The sequence below is a fragment of the Rhipicephalus microplus genome, chromosome X, assembly GCF_043290135.1.
Source record: "Rhipicephalus microplus isolate Deutch F79 chromosome X, USDA_Rmic, whole genome shotgun sequence".
Classification (NCBI taxonomy): Eukaryota; Metazoa; Arthropoda; class Arachnida; order Ixodida; family Ixodidae; genus Rhipicephalus; species Rhipicephalus microplus.
Window position 1 is genome coordinate 191,398,458 of NC_134710.1, and position 13,963 is coordinate 191,412,420.

Below are 13,963 nucleotides of genomic sequence, written 5' to 3' on the forward strand. Positions count from 1 at the left end.
GATGAAGTCCCCATCATGGGCCAATTACAAAATGAGGATTACATTTCAGACGTCGTGCCGACCACGAGCCAAAGCGACAGCAATATGAAAATCGACGACGGCCCATTGCCTACATCCTCCGAAGTGATTCGTGCACTTGCTTTGGTCTGGCGCTATTGCTTGATTGTGGAAGGTTGTGGCCTCAGCTGCTCCGACTCATTGGACAATGTTGAGGCGTGCGTGCTGTCGCAGGCAGCCAAGTCGTTGACACAGAAAAAAATCCGGGACTATTTTGTTCCACAGTAGGGCTCGCAAGTAAGCCCTACTCGCAAGTAATAAAGTACTTTTCTTCTAGTTTGTTATGTGCCTATGTGTCAAAACCTATACCGGGCCTATATCGAATTATGCCATATATCGAACTAATAAACGTTTTTTGGCGAGTTTGATATACCCGGGTTCGGCTGTATTCATTGCTGTCATAAACCCCTGCAAGAGAAGATTATCGTTCGTACGCGGAACGTTAGGTAGCACCAAAATCCCGGCGCACGTAGGTGAGCCAGTTGGTTTGCCACGTGGTACTTTTTTTGTATTTCGCGGGCCTTTGTAGTTAGCAGAAAAACGCTAATAATTAACAGATATAAAGTTCGAAATTGTCTAATCGGACATTTTGCAAGCTGATCTACAACTTTCTCATCGAAATTTTTTACCCATCTTTTTTTCTTCAGAAGTTAGTTTTTCTTCAGAAGGGTCAAATAAACAAATAATCAGGAAACAAAAAAAAATTGTCTGATTTACTTCAGACAACGGTCAGCAACAGCAACATGCATTTGACCGCGTCATAATTGCGTGTGGTCATATATTTTTAAATTCTGGCTATATATAGCTGCAGCACCCTGCAGATAAAACAGCACTGATTGTCAAATAGCTTTGAACTAATACTTCTCTGCAGTTTCCCCATGTCTCTACATTAGCAATGACATTTGATGCGTATAATTCCTTGACATATATACAAGCTGGTTTATATGCATGTGTTTATGAGCGTTCACAGTAGCTTTTAAATGTGTGAGTGTTTTCCTGCCAACTCAAAGAGAAAACTGCCTGTCCCTCTGTCATATATGAAGATCATCGCCATAAAGAAATGAATCAATGAAAAAAAGGATCTTCCCGTTGCAGAGGTCGCAAACAAAAACGACCTGTGCGCCATATTTTGCAAGTAAGCAGCCATCCGATTGCAAAGTTGGAGCGATTTCTTCAGCGGCATTCTCCGCACGCCACGGACCGAAAATTGCAGCTCACGTTTTATTCAAAGAAGCAGAGAGCAAGCGAGAGTTCTTGTTCACCCCTGTTTGGTCGGCACATTATGTTGGCGCAGCGAAAGCCAGAGGACGCAATCATCAAGTGAGATATGTGTTCATGTATGCCTATTCGTGTAGAGTGGTAAAGTGTCACACCTTTAAGAGGCACGTTGATCTGTGGCAGCATGCTCAGATACTCGGCCTCCTGGTCATCGTCAACGGTCGGCGGCTCTGGTGCAGCGGACGAAGGCAAAGGTGGTGCCAGGCCATACGACGGATTGCACACGGGAGCGCCTCGAGCGGCGCCAGGACTCGCGTAGTGACCACCCACAGTGATGTTCTCTGGGTACGGGAAGAGCGTTTCAAGGGCGTGTCAAGAAAGTGGACTGACATAAAAACAACGAAAAATGTTTGCCCCTAGTGAATTCAATTTTCGGTTATGCATTCATCTCCGCAAACTTAAATCTCCGAGTTCAAAGAGTACATAGAAACGACACATTCTGTACATATCTTTGAAACAGCTATGCTGCGAAAGCTATGCACAGAGTTGAAAAAGAAGGAGCCACCTTCTCTTCTGTAAATCTTCCAACACTTCAATCATTCGAATTCTATTATTGGGCATATGCAGCATGTTTCAAAAACGTGTCCAATTATCCTAAAAAATAAGGGGAAATGAAAAAAAAATTGCTAGCTGCTTTTATACTTACCTTGTCTTTAGACACGTCAATTACTGCAGTAATTAAGAGAAAGCAAATAAGTTACATTCAATTAGTACTAGTCATTTAAATAGAAGGGAGGAAAAAATAGGAGAATCGGAAAGCTTGCCATAAAAATCTCATTGCCGATTTGAGACTTTCAAAAAGAGGACGGTGGTAGAAAGAGTAGTGTAGAGAAGCCTGACCGCTTTCGTCGGCAAAATCGAACCTAAAATGCAGAAGGGCGCCATTTCTATACTCTTCCGAAATAGTCACAATTAGTGAGGATCATTACGTCAACAACCAACAGACTTCGCTGGGTGGATGCATGTGCAGACTGTGCACGTAAACGTGGTGCATGCATACGTTAATGAATTCAGAAGAACTAATACCACTGCACTTGTTGTAGTGAACAGTGACGTCATTCTAGTCGTCTGCAAGTTGAGCCTATCTGCGCTTTGGTTTTAGGCCATTGACCTAATTTCATTACATTGGAAAAATGATCAAAGGCCGCTTTTTCAAAACTTTAAAGCGGCGATGGGCCCCTCCCAGGAAAGTCTTCAATTCTCACGTTTGACCTGACCTCCTGCATTCAATCATTAAAAAATCAATTTATTTGATTTATTTACGATCTTAGCTAATGTATCCAGCAATCATAAGGTATAGAGAGCAAATATTCCACTTTCCTAATTCTTGAGGACTAACGGACACATTTCTTGAAACACTTTGTATATGCACGCACTCTATAACGTTGCTATTAGAAAGCAATGATAGGCGAAATTGATATAGTGAAATAACAGGCGGAGGAGCAGGACATCGCGCCAAGAGACACTGATCCATTAGCCACATTTGTTCTCTACGCGACTTATAGTGGGCTTCGATGAAAGCATTGATCGATTAGCTTCAAATCGGTAATTGAGCAATCACGGAGCTGTCAATTCCACTGAGATGAACATAAAAATCTTGGCAATTGGACATTTAATATGGATGATCTCTGGCTGCCTAATCAATTTGTGCTTACCATAGTGCATCCGAGGCGGACTGCCTCTACCCGGGTTTGACTGGACTCGCGCAGGAGGGAGTACTGGGGCGTCTTCTTCCACCGCAGGTGTAGTCGCTCTGGCCTGCAGTTTTTTTTCTTTTATAGCATCAACGCACGTTTCACTTCATTTCTTCGCAAATGATATGATAATAAAAAAAGGCAAAAGATAAACATGAGTTGTTCGTGAACATGGTGCATTTCGGTCATCAAGTCATGATTTGAAGGTTCTTGGTTACACACACACACACACACACACACACACACACACACACACACACACACACACACACACACACACACACACACACACACACACACACACACGCACGCACGCACGCACGCACGCACACACACACACACACACACACACAAAGAAGATGATGCAGCTTCAAAAGTTGTCTATACAAAAGTATTTGCTGAATCATAACAGCGAATCTATTTACTGTGATCAAGCGCTCGCCTTTCTGTCAAGTATCACCCATATTTTCTTTCTTGTCTCCCTTTGTCACATCTGTTTTTTTGTGCAGTTAGTCTTACAAATGCGACTAAATACTTTTGACGCCGTTTTTCGGGTGTATAAGCATATAATTTCATAAAGATTCTAATCAGTGATGTAGCGGGTAGGTTGATAACATGCGCTTCTCTCAACTATATTTAACTTTGTGTTAAATAAAACACTTATAATTACGAGAGTAACTAGAAAAAAAAGAAGAAAAAGATGGATCCACTAAAATGCGAGGTAAAAAAAATTAGGATAACATTCAAAGTTATACTCCTACGTTTGTGGAGAATTGATTGAGAGCATCTCAACTTTCACACTCGGCAGAAACAATAAGGCCTCTTTTGTTTAGAAAAAAACAAGCACTGAGCTCTGTTAAGGGAAAATTCTTAAAATGTGACCCCATTCACACTAGGGAATACGGAAATCATGTGCTTAAATAGGAGCATAGGGGCCTTACCTGCTCGTTTCATGTGCTTGTGTGTGTGTTTGCGTGTGTGCATGTGCATGTGTGTTGTGTGTGCAATCTAACCACAATGTTATACAGATATTTGTAGGTTTGGGGGGGGGGGGCATTATTCATAAAAGCAACATCAAATGAAAGTAACCACAGATTTGTAGCTGTCAGCCTCAACATGTCTTGTACTCACACAACGTATCACCAAAGCTAAATCGGCATCCTGCTTTATTGACATTTCGGATGGTCACAACTTGGTTTATTATCTATGCCCTTGTCATGTGCAACTAATAAAGCGTCCACCTATTACTGGAATATTTGCGCGTGGAAGCAATCTTCTACTGTAAATAATTGATAAATTAAAGAATTGGCGCATCGAGATTAGAACCGGGAACATTCATTATGCATTCAGTCATTTGCCGAATGCAGACCTTCGAACAATCAAAAAGATTTTCATCCCATTATCTTGCTTGTGTCAAGCTTTTGTTGGTTCCTCCATGGAGCATGATGTAAAGTATAAAATTGCATGATTCCCCTTTCTGGCTTACTTGAAAATCATTGATTGTGATAGCAAGCCGATGATGACCCGCATTCGATGCAAGCTGAGCAGGCGAGTGGCCTTTGCAGTTCAGCATCTGACAGCAGGCGGTGGCACCTGGACACTGCAGGAGTGCCTGGCTCAGTTCGTGGAGTCCGTAGTGTGCAGAAAAGTGCAGAAGAGTTGGCAAGAGCTCCTCACCTGCACCATGGCCCGAGTGAGCCGTTTACTTCAAGGGGTATATTAAGTATATAGCAAGCACATTTTGAGAAAAGATGCGTGAACACCTGCAACACTACAGGCTGCTACATCCCTCAATGAACCATTTAATCAATGTGCGTGCCATTCTGACTGTTGTGCGACTGACCAAGCCGCGATGACGACGCGTTAGTTATTGTTTCGAATGTAAACTGGAAGGATTAAGCTGAAAGCACGTTCGAAGCACAGAGCCCAGAACCATTGGCAAGATGAAGGAGCGAGACAACTTACAGCGCTTCTTCTCAGGGGCGGCTTGCTGTTGCGGCCCAAGCAGGTGGAAGCCCCTCGCGGGCAAGTTGCGGCGCAGGTTGGTTGCCAGCGCCATGTCCACGTCGTGTAGCGTGGCTAGGCCTAGCGTCAGGCTCAGCATCTCATACGGCGACGTGGCCGACTGGAGCAGAGAGTGCAGCTGCGACATCTGAGACTCGCACTTGAGCTGGCGCACGCCCAGCAGTGCGCCATCGCAATGGAGCTGTACGTTCACCACTTTCGACACCTGCAGGAACGTCTCTGCACAACGTGAAATGGCCGTATGTCAGCACTACAACTTTGCCCGCTTGCATGGGGTATTCTCCATAGCACGTGTTTTGCAAAGTACATTACACGCGAGAGCAGTTCGTGAAAACTGACCCTGTACAGTGTTAAAGGAAAATATCTCATTATTGAATCATTTCAACCGTTCCCTAACAACTGTCGTAAAGATCTGTGTATTCAGTTGCTGCAGCAATTGAACACAGAGTGGCAGCTGTTATAAAACAATTTACTGTCAACGAAAAATGACAGAGGGCGAGACGAACTTAGGTGTTTGCTCATTTTCAATGATTTATTCAACTAGTATACAATATATAATATGAGCTTCATTAACTTATCTTTATAAATTATTATGCCATGAAAGTTTACAAATGTTTCCAGTAATATGTGTGAATGAGTTGCGCACATAATAACAATATCTAATAAACGAAGGTCATGAAATTGTAGTAACAAACACCTTCTCTCTTTCTTAGCGGAACTATAGAAGGAGGGTCAGGACGAACATATTACGCGTCTCATACCTAATTTTGATACAATAAACAGAAAATAAGTTGAGCTTAAGCTACATAAGAAGCTACGTGGCACATTCTCGAACTTGCAACACCACAACAAACAAAATTTTTCAAATAGCAGTTTGTATACACTCACCAGGAACTGTAAACTGTAGAACGTACGGATTCCTCCATTTTACAGGTAGCTCCTGCATCCCAGAACTCTCGAAGAGCACGTGAAACTTCTGGTTCTGTTCCACTGGCTCGTTCAGCATGGCAAACACCTTCGAGTTTCCCTGCATATGGACGAAAATGAAGGACAACTTTCACTAAGAAACTTTGTCATTCATAAAACGAGGAGGCATATTCACCCCTTGTTCAGTGATCAGAACGTCGGACACACTTATTCAGCAGATGTAGTAAGCGCAAATGTGAACACCTCCAGTCGCTCGAAAGTCAGACAAGGCTGAAGAGGCTCTGACACGACAAGCCCCTGAACTTGACTCAAATTTTGGCCGACGACATTTCAGCAGAAGTTGCTCTCTGTAAAACATTTCTTCTCTGCATATCCAAAGTGTCATCAATAACCTAGTTGAAATTTGTAAATTCCCCGCCGCGGTGGTCTAGTGGCTAAGGTACTCGGCTGCTGACCCGCAGAGCGCGGGTTCGAATCCCGGCTGCGGCGGCTGCATTTCCGATGGAGGCGGAAATGTTGTAGGCCCGTGTGCTCAGATTTGGGTGCACGTTAAAGAACCCCAGGTGGTCTAAATTTCCGGAGCCCTCCACTACGGCGTCTCTCATAATCATATAGTGGTTTTGGGACGTTAAACCCCACATATCAATCAAATCATCAATTTGTAAATTTTGCAATGAATCAGTTGCCAATATTGGGCTTGACCAAGTGAGGACTGAAGTGGCGTTCTCGCGCTCTGACAGGGATCCAAACACCACTCAGCTGCTGAGGCACTGCTGCACTGATCACATGGATCAACTGGTAGTGAGCCTTGAATGCTATGAAAAAAAAAAAGCAATACTCGCTACATTATACCGACCTACTATTCAAATATAGACAACGATCTATATGATGTATTTACAATTCATTAGTATGCCAGAAAGATAATTAAAATAAAATAATCGGAATAGCTACTGCAAATTAGTTCCTATGACTATATGAAGTATGCACAGGCAGAAACCTTTTACATTCTTTATTGACAAATTATACTCATAAATAATGAAACATTCTTGCATAAAGACAGTTTTCGAACACGCTCATCACTATTCTTTAATTAAGCAAAATTTCCAATCAGTTATTTCACTGGATATGGAGGTTTCGTGAGTACCGGTCAATGCAGAAACTATTCCGATGCTTATAATGAAAAGTTGCAATCGAAATCAAATATTACATGCAGTTCAATGTATAAATCTTGCACTCATTAAGTAATTTACACGTGACTCGGTTCATGCAAACAATTACTTTATGGTGAACGATGTTCACACGATGCTTTTGAATAAATGTCGTAGGATGATTGCCTAGTGAAGTATACCCTTGTGCATAATAGAGAGTAAAACTGGAACCGAAGGAGCGTGCTTGAACTTCAGTATCCTCTGTGGGAAAGAAAGATCAAAGCCCGTAGGGCTATATACGCGACGCGGCTATATATATAGCCGCGTCGCATATATATATATATATATATATATATATATATATATATATATATATATATATATATATATATATATATATATATATATAAGGAAAGAAGTGTATACTTAAGGGCTCGTTTTTCTGTGTTTTACACAATATTGATGAGATATCTAACAGACAATAATGCCAAGGAAAGTATAGGGGAAGATATTAGACCAAATTGTAATGTAAATATCAAGAAAAGTGGGTGACCCACGGCAAGTTATCTTTTCACCCACTTTTCTTGATATTTACATTACAATTTGGTCTAATATCTTCCCCTATACTTTCCTTGGCATTATTGTGTGTTAGATCTCATCAATATTGTGTAAAACACACACACACACACACGCACGCACACACGCACGCACACGCACGCACACACACACACACACACACACACACACACACACACACACATATATATATATATATATATATATATATATATATATATATATATATATATATATATATATATATATATATATATATATATATATATATATATATATATATATATATACGTCGCGGCTATATGACTAGCACATCATTTAACCAACATAAGCCAACTCTGGCCCAGATAATAGCCAGTACCCACATAGCCAACACCAGAAAACATTAGCAGGAGCTTGTGAGTGCTGATAGTATGCCAAATAATATGGTGGCTACAGCCACGTGACTTCATGAGGCGTTACGGCACTGTCTTGGGATGGCACAATATATATAATTTCAGTTGGAAGTCAGACTGACGATGTTGCCATAGCCAGTTCCAAGATGTGGGTAGCAGAGACCAAGGAAGATATTGTATTTTATATTACACAGAGACTGGGCCAATAGAAATGCACAGACGACTTCCTTAAAGGACTCACTGGGAGCCCATTAGAGCTGACTGGCTGTTCTGGGCGAAACCAGTGAAAGGGCCAGAAGGGCTCACCTGGTGCACTTTGCGCGGACAGAGGCGGAACTGGGCCGTTCCAGCTCCCGAGCCCCGCATGGTTTGATCAGAACGCTCCACAATTTCGCGAGCCGTCTCGACGAGTCGTATGACAAACTCGCGGTCCTGGTTGCGAGCCTCCAGCTGCGGCCACGATGAGAAGTTGGGGAAGGCGGCGCGGAGGGACGAGCCCAGCTCGTGCGGATCGACGCCGCACAGCATAGCCAGGCCACGATCCGCTTCGAGTAATCGACCCACCGAGAAAAGTTCAGCGCCACGCCGCTCCAACAGCTCCAACAGGTCTGGAGACACGATCAGGAGAGAGACCTGTGGTCGCGGAAGCGGGGTGTTAGCACTGATTTCCAAGTAGATGGTACAGCTGTGTACTATTGTGTACGATATATTATATCGAAGAAGGAGCGTTGATGCACAGATTGAAACATTTTCAAATAAACCACTGACGTTTAGGCAATGGGCCTGGCCTTCTTCGTATAGTTTAAAAGTGTTTGCACTTGAAGTTGTTGGCAAGCCTCCATAACAAGAAACAGCGTGGGGAAATAGGACAAAAAAGACCGACAGGACTCGGCGATGTCCAAGTCCCGTCTGCCCGACTGGTCGGATACGAACAGACTCAGTTATTCTCCAGCAGGCGCGTAGCCAGAAATTTTTCTCGGGAGGTGCACCTCCTTAATTTTGGGAGGGGCACCCACTTAAAATAGCCATTTTTCGCGGTCTATGCCATGAAAAAAAAATTTAGAAAGGGGGGGGGGGGGGCACGTGTTCGGTGTGCCATCTTCTGGCTACGCCCCTGTTCTGCAAAGTTCAATGCGTAAGCTGTAATATTTTCATGTGACAGCCTACGCAGCTTGCGATCATTGAGCGAAAACCAACACCAACAGCGATAGCTTGAGGCGGACAGCCGTGGTTGCCTAGTTTGGGAATTCAAGGTATTGACGGCCTTGCATGCATGGACGGCCTTCAGCCACAGGTACTAAATTGGTTGCGAAAGTCCGTTTATCCGTTTCTTTACAACAAGTGAGGCCGACATGAATTGAATATAGAATGATCTTGGTAGCGATTATATACTGACGATTGAACGCCGTATAACTCATAGTTGTGTATTACACCAGTAATTTTTAATAACTTTCACATCTATAATTTGCAGAAACGATATGACTACAGAAAATCTACCACTCCACTAGAGTTTCAAGCTGTTGTTACTTCTTTCAAAATAAACCAAGTAAGGATATAGGCAACTTACAAAGAAGAGTTGTTAAATATATTAGTATGAAGCTGAGTTGAAGTGCCCCTATACAACATCTGTATATGCAAAGAATGAGTGAGGGAGTGAGAAAGACTTTATTTGACAAAGAACGAGTGCGTTATTCTCTCCGGACGTTTCTCGTCCTCGCGGCAGAATTCGCGACGCGAGCAGTTGGTTCATGTGACGTAAGATTGACATAATCTCTCTATTGGTCGATATACGTGAGATGTCTGTTACGAATTGTCGCCTACCATGATTTATCATGCAGTCGCATGCCCGTTGCACCTTCTCTCGCGTGACTACTGTGTGCGATCAACTGATTTCACATCATTTTCTGCATTTGTGACTGCGCAAGCAGTAGCTGCGTGTAGTTGAAAAGCATGAAATCATGACTATAGCTCAAGGTTTAGTGCTGACATTCCGTGTTTTATGAAGTGGCGAGAAGTAGATAGCCCCTGTAGCAAGGGCACAAGGCGATAAAGAAACTACTGTGCCGCCTTTTAAAAGCAGTGTGGTTTAGAGACCATTTAGAGCATTGCCCGCGGCCATATTTGTCACTTATCATTCTCGACTAGAGCATTCCCACACGGAATTCAGTTTAGCAAACTTTTTGTGATTTTCCAAGTTGCAAACAAACACATTTTTACAAGTTATCGTGCCGTTTCGATCTTGTCTACGTAATTCAGACGTCAAGCTGAGGAATTTCATGTATTTATTTTTTTTTCATTATGTAAGGGGATTCAATTTGACGAATAAAAATTAATGTGGGTTTCGCAAAGGGCGACTCATGGAACTGGCTCTTATAGCTGCAAAAAAGAAATAGTTCTAAAGGTATTTCAATAAAAGCGCCACAAAATCTGTCTGGCTTTTCTTTCACTTTAAGCGATTTTAGCGCGCGATGCACCTAGTTTACCACAACGCTCCTAGATGGCGCAACCATCTCAAAGTTGAGTAAGTGCGGAAGTTTGGCGCAGCATGAACGAGGAGTCCGTAAAGTACACTAGTTTAAAGCGTGCACAAATACTGAATAAGTATACTATGGATGGGTTCAAAAGCGATTAAACAGGAATATATAATTTCTTAGTTTTCCCTCTCATAACCACATGAAAGGCTAAAATGAAGCGGTAAGAATTCAAAGCGAGTTCGTAAGAGCAAAATACACGGAATTTGCCAATGTATAAACTATTCGGAAAGCAAATCACAGATCACTATTAGGCTCTCTTAAGGCAGTACGGGAACGGTATCGGCAGCATGCAGTGGTTAGATAAGAAAATTTGCAGGTGTAAGTTATTCGTGCGACGAAAGGCTGACATGGATCCCGGATAAAAGCCCCTTTTCTTGTTGGGAACTATAAAAGGGATGATGACAAAGAAAAGAAAAGTTGGCACATAATCACCAATAACAACGGAATCTGTTGAGTAAATATTTTGCCATGATGACGTCATAAAAAGTGTAAAATTAAGGACTCGTTTTCTTTATTAGGTACAATGTAAATGAGAACTAACAGAAAACGGTGCCAAGGAAAATATAGGGTATGTTATTAGAAGTAATTGTAATGTAAATCTGAAGAAAGCAAAGTGGTCGAAAAGATAACTTGCCACCAGGAGGTCCATGCCGGTGGCAAATTCTTTTCTTTCACTTTTCTTTCTTCCCATTTACATTTCAATTACATCAAATAACATCCGCAATACTTTCCTCGGTATCGTTTTATGTTGGTCCTCATTAATATAGTCGAAAAAAGAGTTGCTCACAAACAGGTAAAACATGACGATGCAGTACAATGTTGTTGACAGGTATCCTGTAAAGGAAGTCAAACGTATAGGAATTGGTACTCGGGAAAGAATAAAATTAAAATGTCAATGTTTTGTGTGCTACTATTGAAAGCGAAACGAAAAAGACATGGTCATATATAATGGTGTTTTTTTTAACTTGCGAATGATTTATACATTATGAACATGGATCTTCAAGCAGCGTCTGAACGTAGTACACCTGAGCAGGCGATGGAAGGTATAGCTTGTGCCCGTTATTTAAGCTCTCCAGTCAGTGAGCCAATCAAATATTAAATCGATTATACGAATCGGCACATTTTAACGAGCAGGGCGTCGATTGCCCAGTCAGGCCTATAGTCAGAATGCATACAATTTTTAATATTCCATGTATAAGCGATCGCCGTCGCTAGGTCATAAAGCGTATAAGTGCGTTCGCAAAAGTTGTTCCCGGACGAAGCGTTGAAAGACTCTGTGGCAGCGTTGCCGCCTATGATAAGAAGTGAATGTATGCGCATAGCAAAACGCCTTCGACATCTCCGAGGAAGGCAGATCTAGGAATACTGCTCGGTGCATCGCTTGCATGCAAGTGTTTTGGCAGAGCACGGGGCAAATGAAAACTGAGTCACGAAGCGAGTGCGCTTCCACCTCATGAGCATTCCATGGGTGCAGGTGACCGTGACGACGCCCGCTGCTGTCATTCACAGACCGAGCCGACTTTCAAGATGGCCGCATTCCTCGCGCACGCACTCTCTCCTTTAGAGCGAAGAGCCGCTGATAAACACGGGAATGCAAAATAAATTCTTATTATTTCGTCCCCAGTGAGTAAACACTAACCGTGTGCCCTCGTGCAAGGCGTCGGAAAAGCGCAACGAAGGAAATTGTTGAAGCAAATGCTTGAAGAGCGTCTCGTCATAGCATTGACCATGGTGGATGAGTTACCACGAAGATAAAAAAGAAATCGTATATATACTGCATGGAACTGTGATACCCATAAGGGAGGCAAGTGACGTTTTTTTTTTGTCTGCCAAGTTAAATGTAGGAACTATGCTGAAAGATAAATGTAGATCCATGAAACGAGAGAACCTTGCACCGGCGGGATGCAAGCCCACATTTTATGCATTTTGCTGACGCGATGCTTCACCATTTGAGCTAAGACACCGGCTATCCTCCTTTTTTTTTACATTTTCTTGGGTTATCGTGTACTAAATCTATTCCAGAGTGTTTACCAGCGCCAATCTCGGCCATGGCAACGGTGAGTCATTCATGACGACATGAAACGTCCTGTCAAATGGAGGCGTGTCGCTTATAAGGTGAACTTACCAACCAGCAACTGGCCAATAAGCCGTTAGATGTCAACTTCATTTTTCTTTCTTCTTGGCCACTCTGCTTAATTTTGTTAACACTCTTTTTTTTCTTTTCTTCTTTCTTTCTTTCTTTCTTTCTTTCTTTCTTTCTTTCTTTGTTTCTTTCTTTCTTTGCGAGCGTGATTTAATTTTGTGGTGATGATTTCGTGACAAGTACACAGCTACACAGGGAAAGAAGCTCACCATACCACGCTGCTCCCGCTGTGCAAGGGTTACCCTGCGCAAATGCAGCTTGATAGAATGTAGGCTTGTGCATGTTAGTAATTCATTTTGGTATTTTGGCGCACTTGTTAACAAAGTAGAGGTCATAGACACGACACGGAGTCAAGGACACACACGTTTTTAAATAGTCAAATGCAGCTGTTTTGTTAGACGACGTTAGATGAAAAAGTTAGTCACCTTTGACAATCAGGCTTGTGAGCTTTGTGTTACTGACAAGGAAAAAAAAAGCGGAGAGAGAGAGAGAGAACGCATAATAACCGACGTGGTATCTGAGGAACTTTAGCGTCTTTCTTCCTTTTTTACTGTGACTTTTATTTCGGAAAGATCGAGGTGCTGCGAGGAACGCATGCCGCGGTGTTCGGCGTCATTTCGGTAATTCCGGATGATTTAGATAAAATAGGTTATCTTTTCACCGCACTGACCTCGCAGAGATAAGAAAGTATGGTTATTATGGCATGGACGCGCCAGTTCAGCTGGTCGGTGTTCCCCGGGACTACAGGCAGCTCGCAAACGCTCAAAGAATACGGAGCCCTCGATCGACATTTGTAAAACTCAAGTACGTCAAATGTTCGAAGGGGGACCGTTTTCAAATCACAGCATCACTACATTTCTCTCCACTTGTCTGGTTATATTAAGGTAAAATTAATTGATGATTGATTGATTTGTGGGGTTTAACGTTCCAAAATCACCATATGATTATGAGAGACGCCGTAGTGGAGGGCTCCGGAAATTTCGACCACCTTGGGTTCTTTAACGTGCACGCAAATTGAGTACACGGGCCTACAACATTTCCGCCTCCATCGGAAATGCAGCCGCCGCCGCCGCCGGGATTTGATCCCGCGACCTGTGGGTCAGCAGCCGAGTACCTTAACCACTAGACCACCGTGGTGGGGCAAGGTAAAATTAAAGGAAAGTAATATGGCTAATGGTAAAGCACT

General features: G+C 42.7%; 1 protein-coding gene across 8 annotated transcripts in view; it reads right to left on the reverse strand.

The window, feature by feature from the left end:
* Positions 1 to 13,963, reverse strand: part of stumps (DBB domain-containing protein stumps) — a 99,866-nt gene that overhangs the window by 19,418 nt on the left and 66,485 nt on the right. For all 8 annotated transcript variants that reach the window (XM_037428809.2, XM_075878406.1, XM_075878405.1 and 5 more), the window contains exons 3-8: positions 8,407 to 8,733; positions 5,943 to 6,081; positions 4,995 to 5,273; positions 4,516 to 4,706; positions 2,991 to 3,093; positions 1,431 to 1,616 (exon numbers count right to left, since the gene is read on the reverse strand). In XM_037428809.2, the coding sequence (XP_037284706.2) occupies positions 1,431 to 1,616; positions 2,991 to 3,093; positions 4,516 to 4,706; positions 4,995 to 5,273; positions 5,943 to 6,081; positions 8,407 to 8,733 (1,225 nt within the window). The remainder of the gene's footprint in view (positions 1 to 1,430; positions 1,617 to 2,990; positions 3,094 to 4,515; positions 4,707 to 4,994; positions 5,274 to 5,942; positions 6,082 to 8,406; positions 8,734 to 13,963) is intronic.